General features: G+C 40.9%; 2 protein-coding genes across 4 annotated transcripts in view; both read right to left on the bottom strand.

The window, feature by feature from the left end:
• mrpl23 (mitochondrial ribosomal protein L23) overlaps positions 1-7,839 on the bottom strand; it is a 157,017-nt gene extending 149,178 nt beyond the window's left edge. For both annotated transcript variants that reach the window (XM_015338223.2, XM_006642454.3), the window contains exons 1-2: positions 7,735-7,839; positions 6,749-6,871 (exon numbers count right to left, since the gene is read on the bottom strand). In XM_015338223.2, coding sequence (XP_015193709.1) covers positions 6,749-6,871; positions 7,735-7,751 — 140 coding nt within the window. In that variant the 5' untranslated portion in view covers positions 7,752-7,839. The remainder of the gene's footprint in view (positions 1-6,748; positions 6,872-7,734) is intronic.
• A 2,693-nt stretch (positions 7,840-10,532) lies between these two features.
• th (tyrosine hydroxylase) lies at positions 10,533-20,242 on the bottom strand. Of its 2 annotated transcripts, XM_006642567.3 has the most exons (13): positions 19,791-20,116; positions 18,814-19,020; positions 16,944-17,118; positions 16,255-16,343; positions 15,974-16,041; positions 15,362-15,412; positions 14,963-15,108; positions 13,832-13,967; positions 13,249-13,318; positions 12,954-13,010; positions 12,374-12,469; positions 11,639-11,772; positions 10,533-11,426 (listed from the first exon to the last, which is right to left on the bottom strand). In XM_006642567.3, the coding sequence occupies exons 1-13, from the start codon at positions 19,878-19,880 to the stop codon at positions 11,267-11,269; spliced, it is 1,479 nt and encodes a 492-aa protein (XP_006642630.1). In that variant the 5' UTR covers positions 19,881-20,116; the 3' UTR covers positions 10,533-11,266. The 2 variants fall into 2 exon arrangements, with proteins under 2 accessions (XP_006642630.1, XP_015193541.1); XM_015338055.2 differs by lacking the exon at positions 11,639-11,772 and having other exon boundaries at positions 11,310-11,426; positions 19,791-20,242.
• Between the last annotated feature and the right edge of the window lie 424 nt (positions 20,243-20,666).

Below are 20,666 nucleotides of genomic sequence, written 5' to 3'. Positions count from 1 at the left end.
CTGTGCAACCTGTGTTTGTAATGGGTTCTGTAATGTTTTCTTTCAAAGCTTCATTTTATAGTTTCTGAATGAAAATCTAAATAAAGAGACTTGTTATACACAAAAAGAACAGCAACTGTATTCTGGGGTTAATATTCTGCAGTGTCCTAAGACATTTTACAGATGCTCTGTGTCTTATGCAGGGTAGCAATAAGCTTACAGTACATTTTGGGGACCAGTGCATTGTGTTACACAGGCAGATTGTGTTAGCCTACCATCCTCCATAAAAATACTACCTTCTTTGGTAGTACTACAGAAGACAGCTGGGATAAACAGGCAGAAGCCCCTTGTGAAGAATATGTGTATTTGGCAGACAGACATTATACTTAATTTCACAAAACACCAGCTGTGGCTCTAAAGCAGCTCAAATAGCACCACACACCAGAGGGACTGATCGACAGGGCTCGGCCATGACCTGGCTGTGCACGACCTCTGCTGCGCACATGTACTGTAGGCTGTGCTTGACTGCGCCTTGTACAGGTGTCCTAGTAGACTGTTTCCATACACATTACATGTCAAGAAGGAACTAGAAATGCAAATCTTCCCCACATAATGTAGAATCAGTACCCATGAAACAAACAACATGAGTTTCTAATATCTGTCAGAATGTCAGTGTCAATTTCGGGCTTGTCAGGTGTGTTTCAGGCTTGTCGAGTTTCATTGCATGTCCCAGGATTGTGACCCCAGGACATGCAGTGTTTGCAATAAGCTGATTAAAACTCACAGAGAATCACTTAATACTTTTATTTTTTAATAGTAATTCCGTAAACCCATTTACTACATGCACAAAAATAACAGTTTTATGCAATATAAACTCTGCAGTGACTAATTATTTTTCCTTTCCCAGTGACAGGATAAATAAGAAATAAATGGCACTTTTCCAGTTTCCATGTATCAGTCTCAGCAATCAAAAATCTGATTTCTAAAACAGAAATGTCAGGCTTTCAAGTCCCCTGTTCAATGCCATATACAGTGAACCCCTGGCCTTTGGCCCAGGCTTTGAATTATCACTGTGATTCATCAACAGCTCCTAAGAGCCTGGTCACGATGGAAGACCTCTAGGGAAAATCAGTTTGTTGTTGAAAGTGGTGCTGGTGGACCAGTAGGAGGCACTCTCATCTTGACCACAATTTCCAAACCAGCATCTTCGTGTGATGATCATGGACACTGTGCAGTAGGATTGGCCATTCTTTGGATGACATTTTAACAGAGGTCCCACCCCAACTTACTTTTTCTAAAAGCAGGGTTGTTAACCCTAATGTCCTGGCCAAAGTCTATTCTGGGCTTGCACAATATGACCTACCTAACTTTCCTCTTTAATTTAACTGATAAAGCAATTCTTCACTGCTATACACAATCTTTCATCTAGTGGGGCTCCTGGTGTGTAACGCCTATGGCGCATCACCAAGGTGTGTACATGCAGCATGGTAGATGAAGTTCACACTCTGCCATATGTAAAGCTGGGTTCCTTTGGGATACAAATGTGATATAACATGCTATTAGTTATTACATACAGTTTATACTTGTGTTGCCTTGGAGGAAATGTTAAATTATTGAAACAAACTCCTCAGGCACATGGTTTCCAGACAATGGCAAGGGCAGAGTAAGCAGATATACTTAATACGGTTCTAAGGGTTCCAAAAGCCCTGGCAAATTCTTGTACAATTTGGCAAAGAACTTGCCATTATATCACCCCTAAGCAGCAGTGAGCGCACACACACACAAAACAAAACATTGTGCAACTTAATCGCACCTGTGTTGGCAACGGCTCTCCTGCACAGGATACAGCTCCACAAGAGGCCTGGAACAGCGCATACTTACGGCTTCAGGGAACATGAACAAAAGGCTGAGCGAACGGACAAAGACTCCCAAGCTGAAAATCAACTTTATATTGCAGTCATGTACTATAGGAGGTAACAAGCTCTTCTAGCACAAACCATACACAAGTGGGCTACGTCTGCGTTTCCGTTTCTCCCCGGTCGATCCCCTCTGTTAATTCCTCTTCATTTCAAGCTCTACTCAGGCATCACAGCTCTTACTAATGAATCCAAGTACTATACAACTGCAAGTGATTTTAAGAAAGCTGTCGTTATGGAAATTGCCAATTAGGAAAAGAGACCCGTCACCAACCCTATCACCTCCACTGGCAGTAAAACCAATAATAGTGTTCAAATATGAACAACAACAACCATGAAATGATTAAAAAAAACTTGCTTTGGGAATGCTTCCATTGAATTTGGCTTTACGTAACCTGAGTAATACTGCTGTTCTTAGGGGGATACATAACACTGTATAACAACATTCCAGACCATTCTTCTACAAGACAGACATACAAGTTTTATTAATAACACAAATTCTAATGCTAACACTAACCATATTATAAGATGCACTTTGACTAACGCTGTGCTCACTCGTGCATCTGTTAATGTCTGTTAGGGCTTTGGAACAATAGTTGGAGGGTTATGAATGTTAGAAAATACTATGAACACCTAAAACCGGATTATGCTGGCCATGCGAATCTCAATTCAAAGAAAGAGAGCAGTGCCTCTGGCCAGCTTTAAAAATAGACATAATACATATCCCTGCACTTTACTTCACTGCATCTTGAAAACTGCCTTCTTAATCACAGACATCCAATTCCTGTACTGGAGTGATATATCATATAACATTTAGGATATATTCTACAACACGTAGGATTTGTTTGTTGTATCTGAGAGAGCACATTCATTTTGTTTTCAAAGCTAACTGATGTGTTTTTCAGGACAACACTTGAAGACTTGAATTTGGAAAGTAACTGTGCAACCAAATGTCTTTCCAAGAACTAAAACACTGGATTGGACTCCACACTGCTCCTCTGATTCAGTGTGTAACAGGATTCATGGTAGCCAGAGTTTGACTGCACTGCGGATCACAGTCAGTAACAAGCGTATACACTCTTTTTAAGGTCACTTTTATACCAAGTCACAAACTATTTGTTAGCCTGGTATATGCATCACAACATGTGCTTTATTACATATTCAAAACACCTGTCTAATTAAAGAGGCTATGAAGAAAAAAGGAAAAACATACACAATCTGTTTTGAGACGCCTCCCACTTGGTCTTAACCAAAAAATGCCACTGAAATTCCATACAGTTAGCAGGAACTGAGGACAGGCTGCAGCTGTCATTAGATGTCTGTGTTTTCGTTTAAGGAAATCCTCCTAGAAAGCACAAATTTAGTCCAGTGATGGCAGGGTTTGGATTCTTGGAAGATAAAAAAGTCATTTTCAAAACCCATTAGTTTGGAGAATACCCACACCATGTCTAGCATGATTACAGTCCCTGCAGGAGATCCATCCAGTCAGGAGGTTTGGAAACAAACTCAAAGGGCATGCCGTTTATAAACAGCAGTTCAGTTCTAGGAATTCTGCAGCGGACGGCTTTCGCATTCGCGGTTTCTGGGTTTAACAGAAACTGAAGCCTTGAAAATGCGAGAACACACTCGTTAATAAATACAAGTGTCGTGTCAGTATAAAACAATAAGTTAGCACTACACACGTCATACACAGGGGGATACCAGACTAATGTCTAGCTTAAATCTAAACTTCATCTTTCTTGCCTCTCATAAATTCTCAGTGCAGACCTTGATTCTACTGGGAAGATGAAAGAAGAGTCTGGTAAACAGAATTAAAACAGGAACTGATATTTGGAGCATGTGAAAAGCTGGTTTTGATTCTATCTGGTCCTAAGATGTGACACAGTGGTTAGTAGTGCTGGGGTCCTGGGTTCCATTCCTGAGCTGGAGTGCTATCTGGGTGGAGTTTGTATGTTCTCCCCACGTTTGCATGAGTTTTCTGCAGGTGCTCTGGTTTCCTTCTCAGAGTCGAAGGACATCCTGGTAGGTTATTTGGCTTCAGGGAAACCTGGCCATAGGTGTGAGTGTGTAAGTATGTGCATGTCTGTGCTTGTGCCTGTCTGCCCTCTGATGGACTGGCATCCTGTCCAGGGTATACCACGTTGCTTGGCAGGATAAGTTCCAGCTCCCCCAAGACCTTGAACTGGAAGAAGTTAGAAAATGGATAAATAGATAGCCGTAAGATTCCTATTTTTAACCAAGTTGCAATGGGAGGGCACACAAAAAATTAAAGTAGAGGCCCCATGTTTTAAAACATCTCAATGTGGTCCTAAATCAAACGTAATTAATAACTACAGCAATATCCGTGTCTGTGCGCACCTTTCTATACAGTACAAGACTCTTCACGATTAAAATAAATAACAGATACAAAAGATCTAATTAACTTATTAAAGGACCCAGTAAATTATAATGTGGCACTTCACTTGATCTAAACCTTCTCAACAATATCTGTCAGTCAGGGTCTGTTTAGGCTTAATGTGAACAAAACAAGGAGGGAGGCTGTTCTACAGGGTAATCCCATCAGTGAGAGGCTTGTCAAGAGGCTGCTTTACACATTCTGCACTGTTAATCTTTGGTTTACAAGTGAGTTGCCAACTGAAGATGTTGAACATCCTTGAGAAAAGACAGAAGAGCAATTATTATGGATTGAATGAGGTGCTTCCCTGTATTGGCCTCACATACAGAACTAAAGTCTAAGTCAAACTAAATCAGTCGAGTTTACAGGTGTGGCCAATCTTTAGAAACAGGTGACTTATAATTAATTGGATTGGGTCTCTCCCATACCAAGGCTGGTGAACCCTGCTTTACTAACCAAACTGTCAGACATGCAATATTAACATTATAAAGTAACTTTTGAGTCAGAAGAACAAACGACCAATATGGGAGAGCAAACATTAAGAAAGTAAGTGAAAGTAGTGATTTAAAAATTGTCTTTTTTTAGCAAAATGATGATGAACAGTATGGAGTGGTGTAAGAATTACAGCTCAAGTGCTGCTTACTTTTCACAATTTATAACAAATATGATACTGAGTTCAACTGTCTACGGTTCTGTTTTATGCCCTGAGGAGTGATTGTAAACAAAGCAAACCTTGTATTCTTCCCATGTGAAAACTTCTATTAAAACGCTCATTAACAGCTGAACTGCCTGTTTCGCATTAAATCGTCACATTACATTACTTAACAATCAAGGCTTTCTTTTTGTGTCGAGTGAAAAGTCATCAATTATGAAAAACAACACAGGGAGGGGAAAATAAAGAGGTGTAAAAATATTCTGAGGTTTCAGGGCTTTATCAATCACGCCTGCCATACTAGCGCCATTGTCTCCCAGCGCGCCACAGCCGGTAGGACAGGCACACGCTGCACAATCAGAAAAGACACTTGCCGAGTAAATGAAACACAATGAAGATACGCAGACAATCAAACTTACTAAGAGCAGCAAAACATGAACATGGATCTGACTTCCAAAATTTTACATTTGTTTTAGGTACTAATGAATGAAAAACAGGGCCATGCGTATGACAGTTACAGCTTCTGGGGCTTAAGAAAAAGTTTAGGTTGCAGCACCCAACATTATTCATCGTCCTTATCTCCGCATGTAATGCACACAGGCACATTCCTGCAAAGAGACGTGAAAAACAAAAGCACAGGAGGAGGGCAGATTCCTGAGCTGCTCAACAAGCAGAGGCATTTGTTCAGAACATCAGCTGAGACCTATATTCTAGACCTACAATATTCACTCCTTGGACTGGAGGTCAGCAATTCACTTGGTTTTATAGGCAATTTAAAACACCCAGTGAATAACAACTTAACAAAAAAAGTAATATACACCCCTACATACTGTATATAAGCAAATATTTTGTGCCCCTGTGGCTGAAACAAAGATGGAACAAATAAAAATCATAAAAATGTAAAATTAATCACTCAAATCGTCTGGTCTCAGCCATTAGATGGTGTTTGTATTCCACCTAGTGGTTATGAGATGTAATTACATATTTAAGCAGTCAAGAAGGGCAACTAATAAACGCCATCTTCAAATGTTAGAAAGAACAAATTTCTAACAAATTAGAAAATTGTAATATATAAATATATTCTGATATCTTATTTAGTACTGATAAAGGTTTGACATTTAATGTGTTGCTTATACATTCTCAACCTTATTACCCCTGAACAGAGAAGAGTACAAGGGGATCTGATTTAAGTATTTTGGAGAAATACTTCCTCCGAATCAGCAATGAGACATGAACCAAGGGACAGGGAGAAACTGTGTGGAAGTGAAGTTAAAACTGAGAACAGGAGGCACTTTGTTTTACGTAAAGTGTTCTGGGAGTTTGGAACAAGCTACCCAGACATGTTGCTGAAGCAGACTGATCCTTGGATCAGTTAGCTACTAACTCACAAACCACTTAGACGGCTCAAACTGCCTCCTTTCACTAGTGAGCCGTATGCTCTCGTCACAAAAACCAGTTACCACTATTAACTTCAACCTAAAGCAGGCACAGTGGTTAGCATTGCTGCCTTTCAGCTCTCAGACCCTAGGTTCGATTTGTGTGTTCTCCCCATGTTTGCATGGGTTTCCCTCCACAGCCCAGACATACTGGTGGGTTAATTGGCTTTGGAAAAAGTTGGCCCTGGTGTGAGTGTGTGTTTGCCTCTTTGCCTGGGTGTGCCCTGCGATGGACTGGCGTTCCATCCGGGATGTACCCTTCCCTGCGCCCGCTGCTGGCCAGGCCAGGCCACGCTCCGGCTCCCCCGCGACCCCGTATTGGATAAAGCGGTAGCAGATGGATGGATGGATGGATGAAGAGAGCACTTACTCCATAGGGATTCTGAACTGCACGGTATCAGGCGGCTGTTCTTTGCCAGGCCTCACCAGGGTCATGAAGAAATTGGTTCGAAATATCCTCAGCTGGGGGTTCCCGATCTGGTAGAGGGGATAGCTGCAAATAAAGAAAACAACCTCCAGCTCACCCCACACGTAGTACACCAGTGTGGGCACACTCCCTGCTCCAGGGCAAAGGAGTACATGTGGCATGTGAACAGGCACCTGGGACACCCTTGAACGCAAACACTGACAGAGGGTGTTTCGTTCATATTTAGCTCAATTTCAATACTGATCATGTCCAAAGTAATGTAACTAAGATGTTTGGGCCAGGTGCTGGAAGCCAGGTGTGTCTGCTTGTTTTTGTACCACTTTAATCTTAAAACAACCCAACTCACTTTACAGGCTTAACTGTCAATTTCAACTGTCAGTTAGTCTGCTTTCCCAGCTCCTCAGGTGTCTTATATCAAAAGTTGGGATCCTCGTTCCTTATTTTACAAGTTCTCTATCCTTTGTATTTCGATTCTATATTCCTAAAGACTAAACTCCACCAGGAAAGTCTTAAATGAGCGATTTCCCATGATAACCCGAAACATCATCCTGCATCTTTCGGCTCGAATCGGTTTCAAGTAAATCAACTGCACTGTTTTTGAACCTACTGACAGAAAAATAAGTTTAAGTAGCACCATCCTAAGCTGTGACCTTAATAGACATGATTTAAGAATATCCATATAAAACCGTTTAAAATTTATCTCAATAGTAGCCATTGCCTCCCATTATATTACAGAACGTCTCTGCACTATACTATTATTCGGACGTTCATCATGCTGAAGATTGTGCACTATATATTTTCGCTAAACGCAATGATACAGTGAAATATCTCAAGGAAGAACATTCAACGCATCACAACACGGAATTTATGGTAACGTCGTCGCCTATGTTTACAAATAGCTTCTGCAACAATTAAAAAAAAAAACTTACATAACTCTCCTCGCCATGTTCAACTTATAACCACTCCAATTCAGAAAGTCCTGTTTATTTCTCCTTCTCACATGGGGAAATGTCACTATTTCCGGTTCCTCCACTTCGCCTGAAGGTCAAGAAGAGTCAAGAGAACAGAGGAAATCAGAGGCGCACAATATCGAAGAGATTATATTACAGCGCCCCCTGGTGCTTAGCAAACATTTTAAAACGAAATGTCGAAGCGAAGATCATGTTTAAGACATCGTATCTACTGTACAGTAAATTCAATTTTAGAATGTAATTAAGTGTTGTTAAAGAACAGTGCATACAGTCCTTATTAAAATATTCTTTAAGATCACAAAGTCTCTTGATCAAATACCTCACGCGATTAGGTTTTTCAGGACGGTACAATTAATCAGAATAAAATCAGAAATTATTTGACAATAACAGTTTAGAATATTAGGGAGGTTTATGAAAGCTAACCAGATTTAACTGCAACAGGGTTAACTTTGAAAGACTCCATAGGGCCCAGCTTCACTCCGTGGCTTGGTTAGTTAATATTAATGATAATTTTCCGTGTAATAATCATTTTCTCGGTCCAATGCAAAAGATTTTTGACACTTTTTCAGGTCCATGCGTTCTGCCTACTTGAACGTAATGTGAAGTTTCAATTGAATACCTTTAAATTTTTGAAAGTTTCCTCCGAGTATAGAAATAATAACTTTCTAAAAATTTGTCCTAATAACTCATCTGTTTAAGCTCTGGAACAAGTCTTTTCATTTAGGTCAGGGGAGATAAACCCTCCAATCAAATTACTCTTACAGTCCACCTTAAATCACCTGCTAGTTAAAGATTAGGAGAACTTGTTTAAGCGATTAAGCATTTAAAGATTTAATGAAGGAAACACTGGTCTTTGTGGGCGAAGACATACTGTATTTTGATTTATGTTCCAAATGAGTTAAGGTGTTCCAGAAATGATTGACTTCAAGGCTGCTTATAAAACCTTCTAGATTGGGACTCTCAAAGACCAGGATAGGAGATCCTGGAGAGCCATTACTTCACACATTATTGTATTCGCACATTCTTAAATTGAGTTTGCTGCGCATTGTATATTCTGTCAAACTTCCTTAAAACCCATCACAATACATATGGAAGATTAAAACATGACTCAGAAGCACCTGTCTCACCCTCTTCTGGGGAAGAAGGCTTGTATGTCACTGTAACTCATTAGCTTTGAACTCTTGGAAGATGTTTTCAACCTGTCTACTATACTTCCCAGGATCAGAGAAAGAACCTGGTGTTGCTCCATATGTTGCCAAAATGTTGGCAGAATAAAAATAATCGTAAGCATATCAACAGTATTCCAACAACTCTGCTGTACTGTATATGTAACAGGTGTTAGAAAGGCATGCCGTGGAATGGCCAGGAGAGCAATAAAGACCCTATGCATAGCGGCAAAACAAGGGCTTGCCCAGGCTCAGGAGGTCAGACAATGCTGGGTAGAACCCTATGCCCTCAGGCCGCGGAGGAAACGACCTGGTGCTAGACAGGTCTGAAGACATCTGAACCCTAAATGCTGAGCAAGCAGGAAAGGGTGACCTGGAAATATATAGGAAGGACAAGCAAAGCACAGGGAAACTAAGAACAGGACAGAGTAGGAGCGCCCTCTAGATGTAGTACGCTCCCCATTGCAGCTCCTGACGCCCCAAAAAACAAATGAGCTGCACAGCACTGGGGGGAGGAAAAACCTCATTTAACTGAAAGGAAACCTCCTCCAGGGTAAAAACCTTTATTGAGTAGAGGAAGGGGGAGCCGGGCAGGGCACCAGGGGAGTGAGACAAAAAAAAAACAGACAAAACCTGTAAAAAAGCACGCACAAGAAAAATAAACCTGGGAGACCAGGGCAACAGACCACACAAGAAAGACTCACAACAGATATTAACCAAGAGTCCAGGGAAACAGGGGTCACATGGACCAGGGAACAGGGAAACCAGGAAGTGAGAAAATCAAATACCAAGAGTAAAAAAAGTAACAACAAAAAACCTGGGAAAAAAAATAGAAAAACACTGCACATGGCAAAAAAAAAAGTTAAACATTCTGTCACGGATGTTGGGAGCGACTTCCCGTGGAAAGCCAGGTATTCGAACATGGATGTCGGGAAGGCATACCGCTGTATAACCTGCTCACAGGCATGGATGTCGGGAGTGGCATCCCGTGATTAGAATAGAATAGGAGCCACGGACTCCCAGAGGTTTCCTTTCAGTTAAATGAGGTTTTTCCTCCCCCCACTGCTGTGCAGCTCATTTGTTGTTTTGGGTGTCAGGAGCCAATCGTGAAGGGGGGGGGGGGGTGTACTGTCATTAGAATTAATAAGAATCCTATTTTGATTAGAATAATGAAAAAAAGGCCCAAAGCGATGCAGGGGAACAAAAAGAACCGCTCGCGGGGTCAAGGTATGGCTCAGCATTCTGTCACAGATGTTGGAAAGGCATGGCCAGGAGAGCAATAAAGACCCTATGCGTAGCGCCAAAGTGAAGGTTTGCCCGGGCTCAGGAAGTCAGACGAAGTCGGGTAGAAACATATGCCTTCAAGCTGCGGAGGAGATGGCCTGGTGCTAGGCGGGTCTCAAGACATCCAAACCCTCAATGCTGTGCGAGCAGGAAAGGGTGACCCGGAAATATACAGGCACACACAAAGACAAACCGGAATGACAAGCAAAGCACAGGGAATTTATGAACAGGACAGAGTTGGAGCGCCCCCTAGCTGTAGAGGGCGAGACAGTATGTCCCCCTAATAATAATTCAGTGTTTCACAGCTTTGGCATATGACATTTTTTATTACACATTGTGAGCATTTTACAGAGTGTGCAATGAATATTTAATTGTCAAAAAAGAAATGATCTATAAAAAATAAGGTTTAAAATTATTAGAATCTGCACCGTACAGTACCACACAGCATGTTTTATTTTTTTACAGACGCAGCATTTTGAACTTTCTCCAAAGCAAAGCTTAAATATTATACTGTATAATACATTTTATAAGTCATTTTGACACATTAATCTCACTTTTCTGTGACAATAAAATCAAATAAGAACATGTTAAGATTTGTCCACTAAAATATATTTCTCAATATGCCAGGTTTGCAATTAAGAAAGTAAACATAGAAAAACTAACTTTTCTAATTGGCAGCTCCTTTTTTAATTCTTTACTTCATCTTACATAATCACAAATTCACCATGATGCAGAACTTTCCCATGGTCTGGAAAACTACAATACATTCATGAGTCACAAAAATTCTGACGGATGATCAATCAAATACTCTTCAGTTGTGGGTTTGTATAAGAGTGCTAATTTGATTATTTTTTAAGTTTAAACTAAAAAAACAACCTTTGCGGAAGTAACAGGATAATGCAACAGGGGCCTGGAAATAATTGAAAGAGTGAGGTGTTTCACTGCCATTTTGAGCACAGCAGCATCAGTGCACAGAGAAGCAGACACATCAAACACATCAAAATGCAAATGGAGGGAAAGCCAGTGTGTTGGGCAATGCACTATCCCAGGATGTTGAGTGCATCCGTGAGAACACGCAGTTCATCCCTCGCAGATTCCAGCCCGCTCTTGATTTTCAGGGGATTGTCCAAAACCTCTATGCTGTAGGTGTATGGGTCAAACCTCACAGAAAATGGTCTCTTAATGCCTGCCACGTAAGCCCTGTAAGATAGTGGTTGTAAATTTACTGGTAATGTCAAAACAGTGGTTTAAGAAGCTGGAGATTAAGAACAGTTAAATCAATAACTGATGAGACTGCTCAATTACTGATCAGTATCTTATTAAAATCATCAGGAGGGTTGGATAGACCAAGAACCTGAGGAGCCTGCCTGCAGAAGGAGACGTAGCGAGTTGTGATAACTCGGCGCCATTACCTGAGCTTCTCCTTGGCATCTGCAAAGCTCTCTGACACAAAGTACACTGGCTGGTACATCTGGTCCTGGTAGGGTTGGATGGCGGCAGCTTCTGGATCAAACTCTCTGAGCTCAGGCTCACTTGACAGAGAGTGCTGGCCACGAGAGATGAGCAGAAAAATCGTCACCTCAACCAAAAAGGCCACCACCTCACCTGCGCACATTGCTATCGCCAGAAGACTGTTTGACGAACCTCAGAAAGTCACATCCAGCTTTTGTTTTATTAATTAATTTGGTACAGTATGCACCATGGTAAAGTCATCAAGGGACCGAGATGGGGCTTCATGGGATGGCAATCTCAACAACAGTAGCACAAGTTGAGTGCTGTGGTCAGCCTGGGGAACTAGCCGACTGTGACTGAATTCCCCAAGCAGTGGCGTACAATTGCCTGAGAGCTGCTGAGGGTGGGTTGGGATGAGTCAGCCAGGCTGTCAGCAGGGTCTCCTGCTGCCTGTGATATCGGAAAAGACGAGTGGCCCAAAGGTGGAAGGATGGGGGGAGTCAAGATGTAAAAAACTCACAACTGGTTTTACCAGTTGGCTGTTATAAAAGCAGGATTGGAAATTTCATATTTGTTAAAAAATAATTGTAATACTCTATAAAATCTGTTAATTCCAGGTGGGGGTAAAGATACATAAAGACTTTTGAAGTGTCAGACATGCTCTGTCGTCACAGTTTTCAATCCCTGGTACTCACCACAAGCTCTCCATATGATGACAGCAGTCCTGCTCCGTAGGCCTTGATGACCCCCCCCTGCTTGCAGAGTCCAAACTCCACAGTGAACCAGTACAGCTGCAAATGGAGATTTCAGACACACTAGGAACTCAAACTATACGCAGTATAACAAAATATGATATGATATATCAATTCCTTTTAAATATCTTTGATTGTGTTGCTAGATTATATTGTAGTTTAAAAACCAGAGGCATGTCTCTGTTAAAATTAATAGTTGAGGTCTTATGCCTGAAAAAATGTCTATTCTTGTTTTTGTACTAATTCCATCTATAAATTAAATGGTAAACACTGAGAAGGCATGCATTACTATTACCATGAAATGCGTTTTCTAAAAATCTGAACTATACAACACTATTTATTTTAAGTAGTCTAAATAGTAATAAATTCTACTTAGTATCAAGCAGAGTCTTGTCTATGGTCTTCTCACTTTACTGTATAAAATATAGTTACAATCCTCAGTTCATAACATGTTTGTAACATGGCTAATATATTGGAGAACTACGTCCTACACAGCAGAAACATGCATGCACAGTACACCTACTGTAGAAAGCTTTTCTATGTCTTCCTCTGAAGCTCCCAAAGACGCAAGGCCAATGTTCTGAAACACAGAAGATCCAGTTTAGCTCCTCAACTGAGGTATTACCATTTTTTTTGGAGGGGCACATCCATCAAACAGAGTAATGCAACTATTCAGATATTAAACATTCTTATGAGAAAGTAATTTCCTCCTAAAGATGAATTGCACGTAAGATGTAATGCATACTCAGGTAAATGTGATCCAGAGAGAGAGAAGGCTGATGTCACATATGTGACCAATCACACAGGGAAAACATTACCTGAGAAAACTGGGCGAATGTCTTGTCAGCTAGCATGGGGACATGGCCAAGAAGCTCATGTACGCAGTCTCTGCAAGGACATGAGATACAGGCTGACCACCTGACATCTGACTTGTACAAACTAGGGACAGCAAATCAGCTCCACACACTGCTAGTAACTGTGTGTGATGGGACCAGGATCTCAGAAATGCAACATTATATAAATTAGCTCTGTCAAATTAAATACATACAAAATAGTGCACTGGTCAAACTCCAGTAAGTGTTGGGTGTAGGATTTATTGTTTCCCATTCTACTTCAAGTTTCAGGTAACTGAATTTAATTAATTACTCAGCCAATTGGAAATAGATGAAAAAAATGATGTGGATGAATTCTAGGATTTGATAGACTAGAAAGTGCACCAAACACAAAAGTACAGTAGTTACGGGAGCTGTCAAACAATTGGACAGAATAAGGAACCGGGTATGGGGGAACTGAAATCAGAACACTGAGGCCCTCTTGGACCCCAGTTTGATACCCTTGCATGGCATGATGCCTTTATGCTGAGTAAAGGCAGAAGCTCAAGCAGACTTCCAGGAAACTCACGGCTCTGGGGAATGCATGGGGGAGGAGGCATGGCGGATATACTGTGTGCACTGGAACACTCTGAATGCCAAGCTGGCCAGGAAGTCCCGGGCTGAGAGGAGACCTGCCACTGGACGAAGCTGGAACCCAGTCTTCTCTACAAAAAAGCAGGAAACAATCCTTTAAAACCCCCCATGTGGCTTTCCCATCAACCACCGCAGTGGAGGGGCAATGAAGGGGCAATGAAGGGCTCACAGTGGTGGGGTAAACCATGATGCAGTGGTTTGAGCATTTACAGCTGTCAGGAGCAGGGGGCTCTTTTTCAAAATGGACAAGGGAAGCAGAAAAGCTCATGACTCACTCCTGTCAACACAACCTCAATGAAATCAAGGCAACAAACCAGAAAATGTCCACTGCTCTATATTGGCTTACATGCAGAAATTGGAAGTGTACAAAAGGACTGTCCAATGAAACTCTTGTTTGCTTTCCCTATAGAACATATGCTGGCTGGGTTCTATCTCTTTCATGTTATTCTACACCTGCAAGAAAAGCCTCTGCATAGAGTTTAGAAGGTCAGTAGAGTAGGGGAATCTAAAAATCTAAAATTAAAAATCTTGTCAGGGAAATTTAAAAAGATGGAGTGGCAGAACATAATGCCAAAATTGAAATAATTTAAAATTAAGAGAAGATATATCAAATAAGACAGATCCAAACCACTGCTGCATATTCAGAAGAGTATTTGTCATAAATGGGAAGACGGTGATCCCTGATTCGTCTCTTATCTTTTTGACTCATTTTACTGTGATGACATGTTAAGAGTGCACCTTCAGAAACCTTGACACTTACTTATCAAACTTACTCAACACTTAAACCATCTGACACTTACAGTATGAGCTGATGATTTATTATGTCTGGACATTGCTTACAGTAGATTCAGAATCTTAGTAAGTATTTTGTTCAAAAAGCAATCAATAGTGGATTGTTTGGGGTAGAAAATGATTTTTGAGCAGACCACAGAGACTCCACAACTCTTGCTAGTCTACACTACACAGCTACACTTCCCACTATCTTCACTGTAACAGAACCCTGAACGGCGCAGCAGAGTAAAGTTTATTGTTGGAGCCAAGAGGTATGGAAAGTGGGGTAGTGTACCTTTGAGGAAACGTGACACATCCTCCAGCTGCGGAATGTTGTTCTCATTGTAGCCACAGTGTCTCTCCAGCAGCCTGAAGGCCTCCAGGTGTTCACTGCAGGCATGTGTGGAGTAAAGGTTCCGGAGAGTGGAGTACACTTCCTTCCTGCAGAAACCAAAAGACGGAAAACTTCATCCCTTCACGGTTTTCCGTAAGAATTATTGGGAATATCTAAAAATGTTCAAGTACAATATTTTGGTAGCTGAATTCTGCCACAACAAAATGTCTACTAATAATCTCAGGAAAGCAATAGGCTACACACCCTACACCGGAGGAAAAACAGTCATTTCTAAAGTCAAAGTTACTTTTTCCATGGTTTTAATTAAAGAAGAATTTTGAGAGAATGAGATGTACACACCATGTGCCGATTTCTTCCTCTGTGTACTCTATCCTGGGTATGAGGTCACCGCTGTAAAAGATTAAAAAACTTGAAGCTTAATTTTATTTATAATGATGTACAGCAGATGCCAATATGATCTCAACTGATGAGCTCTTGATTTCTTATTAGTAAAAAATTAAGGTAACCCCAGGCCACCACATTTGTTATTACAAGTCTATTACAAGCAATATTACTCTCATACCTCTTCAGTGTGCCACCTTCTACTGTATATAAGATGAATTCAATAGAATAGCAAAGGATATGTATGACTATAAATAACATGTTACATGTTAATAATAAGTAATACTACACTCTATGTTTTGTTTTATTCTTGTGAAAATGAAACGTTGAACTTTTTCAAAGGGTGCACATACAATTGTATTGTCCACCAAGACATTTGCAATTTCCCTGCCCACCAAGAAGATGACACAGAGCCTTTTGTTCTTTATATGTCAGAAGGAAATGTGGAATTGCTGTTTCTCTGTACAGCCCATACAGTTCCCAACTCAGCAAAGACACTAAAATAGCTTACTGAGCCCACCCTCACTGTGCAGAAACATTTATGTTTTAAAGCATGCAACAGTTGCTTACTGCTTGTAATTGAAGGCAATTTCTCCAATCGCTTTTCTGCGCTGCCTGTATATGGGATCTGAGTATCCCTAAATAAAAGACCAAGAGTAGTGGTTCAAAGTCATTATGATCAGGATATTAATAAGGTTGGCATAAACAAAACAGCAGCAGCAGCATCTTCTCTTTGTTACAGTACGTTCAGATATTTAGTCAAGTATTGAGTTCATATTCATTTGTATTAGAACCACAAACACACAGTATTTCTTTACAAGTAGCAAACAGTCCACTATCATTTTACTCACCGGATGGTCTTGATCAAGATCAGGATCAAATTTGGTTACCAAATGATGGCATTTGTCCAGTTCTGCGATTTTCTTCGGGAACCAGTGAACTGAACAGAAGGAAAAAGTCAAAATACATAGCTTATCTGCATACTACACATACACGGCGAAGACAGCAGGGACAGGGAAGTTGATAGCTCTGATGGCATGAACTACATTCCCCAGAAAGTTTCGGGGGAAGAGTTTGGGGAAGACGACCTCAGAACAGGAGGTTCCTGAATGGAGCTGGGGGTCTAGGTGATGTCAGATCCTCCTTGGGAAGCTGAAACATCCTGAGTAGACCTGGAGATTCTTTATGATGTTGAGTTCTTAAGTCAGGGAAAAGATTTGAGTTGAAGCTGGGAAGCAGCTTAGCTTCCCAGTGATATTGGTAGAGAGGGACCTGAAGTGAGTTATCAAGAAGCTCAAAGAGAAGCTAGGCTTTGTTGTGGATTTGTTTTGATTCGAGGAGGATCAGTAGAATAAATATTGTAAACAAAAGAGGTCTTGTTTTGTATGTTACATCAACTGTCTGTTTGTCTGTTTTCCTGGGACTCTTCCTGTAAAAAGATTGTTTTTTACTATGTTCCAAGTCCCTGGGGTTGGTAACATATTGTATACAGTACTGTATTCATAGCTTTCAGTGTCACGGAAGAGAAAAGGCTTCTCACATTTCTCCTCTTTGGTTGTTCTGACCTCTTCCGATATCCTTTTTACGGAGCTGATGAGCGTGCTGAGGTCTGACAGGTGCACCTCGCAGCGGACAAAGTATTCCAGCTCTCCCAGAGCGTCTTTAGGTTTTCTGCTGGGTCTGGTCTCGAGGTGATGAATTTTTGCTTCGAACGTCTGTCACACAAAAAAAAGGAGACTAGATAATAACTGCTGAGCAATACAGAAGCAGCGAGGGAGAGATCCCAGAGTGATTTATTTGTTTAGATGCATCTTAACCCTCATTGTTTATATGTTTTCTTTTGTATATTTTGTTAAATATTACATATTCTTATGAGAAAAACAATGTTCACGTATACATCGTTTTAAATAACGCGCACAGTCGAGACTGAAAGGGATTTTCTCAGATTAAAACCTGATGGAAGTATGTGCTGTGATACTTGATAACAGGTATTTTTCCAAAGGCAAATGAGCATGTGCGTTTGTTGTTTTTGATCAACATCAAATGTCAATGGCAACATCTTGCCCTCTGCGCTCTCCGTGGTGCTGAAACTTCATTTAAAAGTGAAGATGCGCCTCTGGTTCAGATAAATTCACACACATATAAAAAATAATAATAACATCGCACTGATTTCTTATGTGAGTTTGCAATTGACAGTTCAAAGTACTTTATATATTGAAAAGGTTAAATACATTTTCTGATTTGCCGCACATACAGGACAAACAATGCATTTCGCTACAAAACGCATCCTAAACAAATATTTCTGCAGTTTATAATACTTTTAAATGAGCACACATTTAATCCAGAAGCTAATAAACAGTCGAACAATGCTTTCAAGCAAACGTGGAAGTACAGACGTTTTGTTTCACTTCCCTTAAAAAGCAGAAGAAAAAACGCAGTTTCAAGTTTTAATTCAATTTAGCCCATGTTCTAATTTATTCCAACACCACTTCTTGCTCTGTGGGACAGGAAAATTGATTTATTTGTAATAATTTGACAGTATAGATTGAATTAACTGAATGGTAACAACATCTGATCCATGGCTGTCTGCGAAACATTCCCCGAAGCAACGGTTTTAACATAGAAATGCTATTATTCCATTGTCTAGTTTTATACCCTGTACACCTGGAGAGGATAAAAATTAGATAAAGAAAAGAGCAGCATTAATCTTTCCATCTCTGTAAGAGGAATATTTTTATCCCCCATTCTTCTTATTATTTACTTCCTCGGTGCATTGAAGTTGGATCAGTTCCGTCAAATGTTTCTTGGCGTTTCCAACATTTAAAATCTTCGTTGCAATAATTTTGATCAACACCATCGAATTAACACGATTTCGTCTTGTACAGCATAAGCAAGTGTAACAATTATGTCCATAACATTCTAACTTACAGCATTTAAACAACCGTCCTTCGAGATATAGCAAAAGGGTCAGTCTAAATGTAACCGCGAAATGATTTGTAACGAAACACAAAGCGACAGACAATAGTCGTTTACGTTTTATTCAATAAAAATTAAAACGAGCGTAACACAGCTGCACAGGTGCCTTTGCAATTTTTTTAAAAAGATCTATACTTCGTCGGGTTTCAGAATGTACTCGGAAAGTTCCTTAGGTTTTCAGAATGTTATTGATTTGCACACATAACGAGGTGTTGCCGAAACAAAAAAGATTGCAGTGCACCCGATCTGTTGAATTTTCATCTTAACCTCACACACACACACAAAAAAAGGGCACAACTGCATTGTCATGTTTCTGTGTAAGACATGCGCACATGCTGTATGCTGTATTCAAAATAAACGCATATACACTGGAGATATTCGTGAGAAAGATAACCCCAGCTGTATTTAGATTACGGGTGACTTCTTGTTCTTACCTCGAAAACCTTCAATGCGCGGGACAAGGCGGGAATTTTGGAATTCCTGAGGGTGAAGAACAAGTTCAGCATGGCTTTGCCATCCTCTTCCTCGAACACGATTTGGTCGCCGGAGTCCGACGACTCCGCGGCGGCGGTTGCGGCGGCTTCTCGCTCTTTCCTCGCATCTTCTATCAGGCTCTGCCGCCTGCCCACGAACTTGGGAGACTTTGAGACAAACACCGAAATACTCACGCACGCTGAGAGTTAGGAACCAAGCGCGGGGAGCGGGGGGAGTCGGGGGGTGCAGTTCAGTACCCTGCACATTCAAAGCCGAGCGACAGCACTCACCTGCGAGGCTTAAGCGGGACCGCACAATCCTACCGCGAACTGTGCGACTTGCACACATTTCACAAGTCTCAGAGCCGTTTCTAAGAAGCTAGGATGGACTGCACGGAGCTACTGTACAGTATCTGCTTTACACGCTGAGCTTTGGTCATATCACATAGTTGCGCACACAATAGTCACATTGAACCAACACATACAGTAGGTTAGAAATTCATGACCAGAGTTCCTTACATTAAATGTGGTGGGCTGGAAAGTTAAACACGCCAAATTAATCGTTGAACGAATCCGTTCTACAAGCCAAATGTATTATAATCTGTAAAATATCACTTTCCAAAATGCAATTAATAATTAAAAGCTTTGATGATACCTATCATATATAGCGCACACACTAACATTCCAGACGTCCCCTTTGCCCCAGTATTGAGTACTTTAGTATAGAGCATTAATATAGTACAGAGTACTATATAGAAAGCCTAAACTTGAAGAAAACTGCCTTAACGCACAGTGAGATTAACAAACCAGCTACTTTCTTAGAAACACTAAGTAAATATAACACCCAGAATAATTAGTTATTTAATTCCGTTTTGGCGTGGAAAAGGATGCAGGTCCAATCATTTGCTTTTGGGTCGGCGAAAGTGTCAAATTCTTACCGTCACGGATTCCACCTGTTTCGAGTCGAGTTCAGAGGCTGCCCTGCGGAAGCTTTTCGTTGAAGAAGTGGAGCTGTTGGAAATGGGCATCGCTAGTCTTTATGCTGGCAGTTCCCGGGCAGCAGTGCTTCCACACTAACTCTTCTTGCGTGCGCTCCGACCCTCTCCCATATTTATAGAGGTCATTTCTTTTTCCTGACGTCAATCCTCTCGATTTCCTTATCAACCAGCACAGCCTCTGTCACTCCTATTCCATTTAATTTAATTCATTCAATAGTTCGGGGACAAATATTATTTCCACCTTTTTTTTCCCCAGTTACATCAGGAGCTGTGCTTAACCAGGTCCAAATTTCAACATCTGCCCGCAGCAGAGTACCTGTGTTTGCTTCTCAAACGCGACCACGTTCACGAAAGGTCTTTAAGGCATGAAGCATGTGTGAGCTGAAGAATAAGGAATCCTTTTTCTAAAATTAGGTTTTACACGATTTACATTAAACATTTAACACTATGAGAGGGATGATGACTGAAAGTAAATGTACGTGTGAACAACGGATCTGAATGTAAGGAGTGCACAAGGTATACTGTTAACAAACATGACAAGCGTTTTCATGGTTATCTAATTAGAATGGTTCTACTGGACCTCATAAGGGGTCCAAAGGAAGCTGCATGAAACACATCCCTTCAAGGGCAGGAGTGGTGGGGGTCATTGTTTTGAAAGCTGTTAATGACCAGAGTATCTCTGGCTATGACAAAATGAGTACCCAATGCCTGCTAAAAAGCACTGCTTTTTATACCTGTTCTTAGGTGTATTAGAAGTGTTTGTTGCAGGTCTCATAGGTTCAGTTGAAGTTGCTAATACTGTACCTTGGCTGCAGA

This window comes from Lepisosteus oculatus, chromosome 21 (assembly GCF_040954835.1).
Source record: "Lepisosteus oculatus isolate fLepOcu1 chromosome 21, fLepOcu1.hap2, whole genome shotgun sequence".
Taxonomy (NCBI): domain Eukaryota; kingdom Metazoa; phylum Chordata; class Actinopteri; order Semionotiformes; family Lepisosteidae; genus Lepisosteus; species Lepisosteus oculatus.
This window is presented reverse-complemented; position numbering and strand designations above follow the sequence as displayed.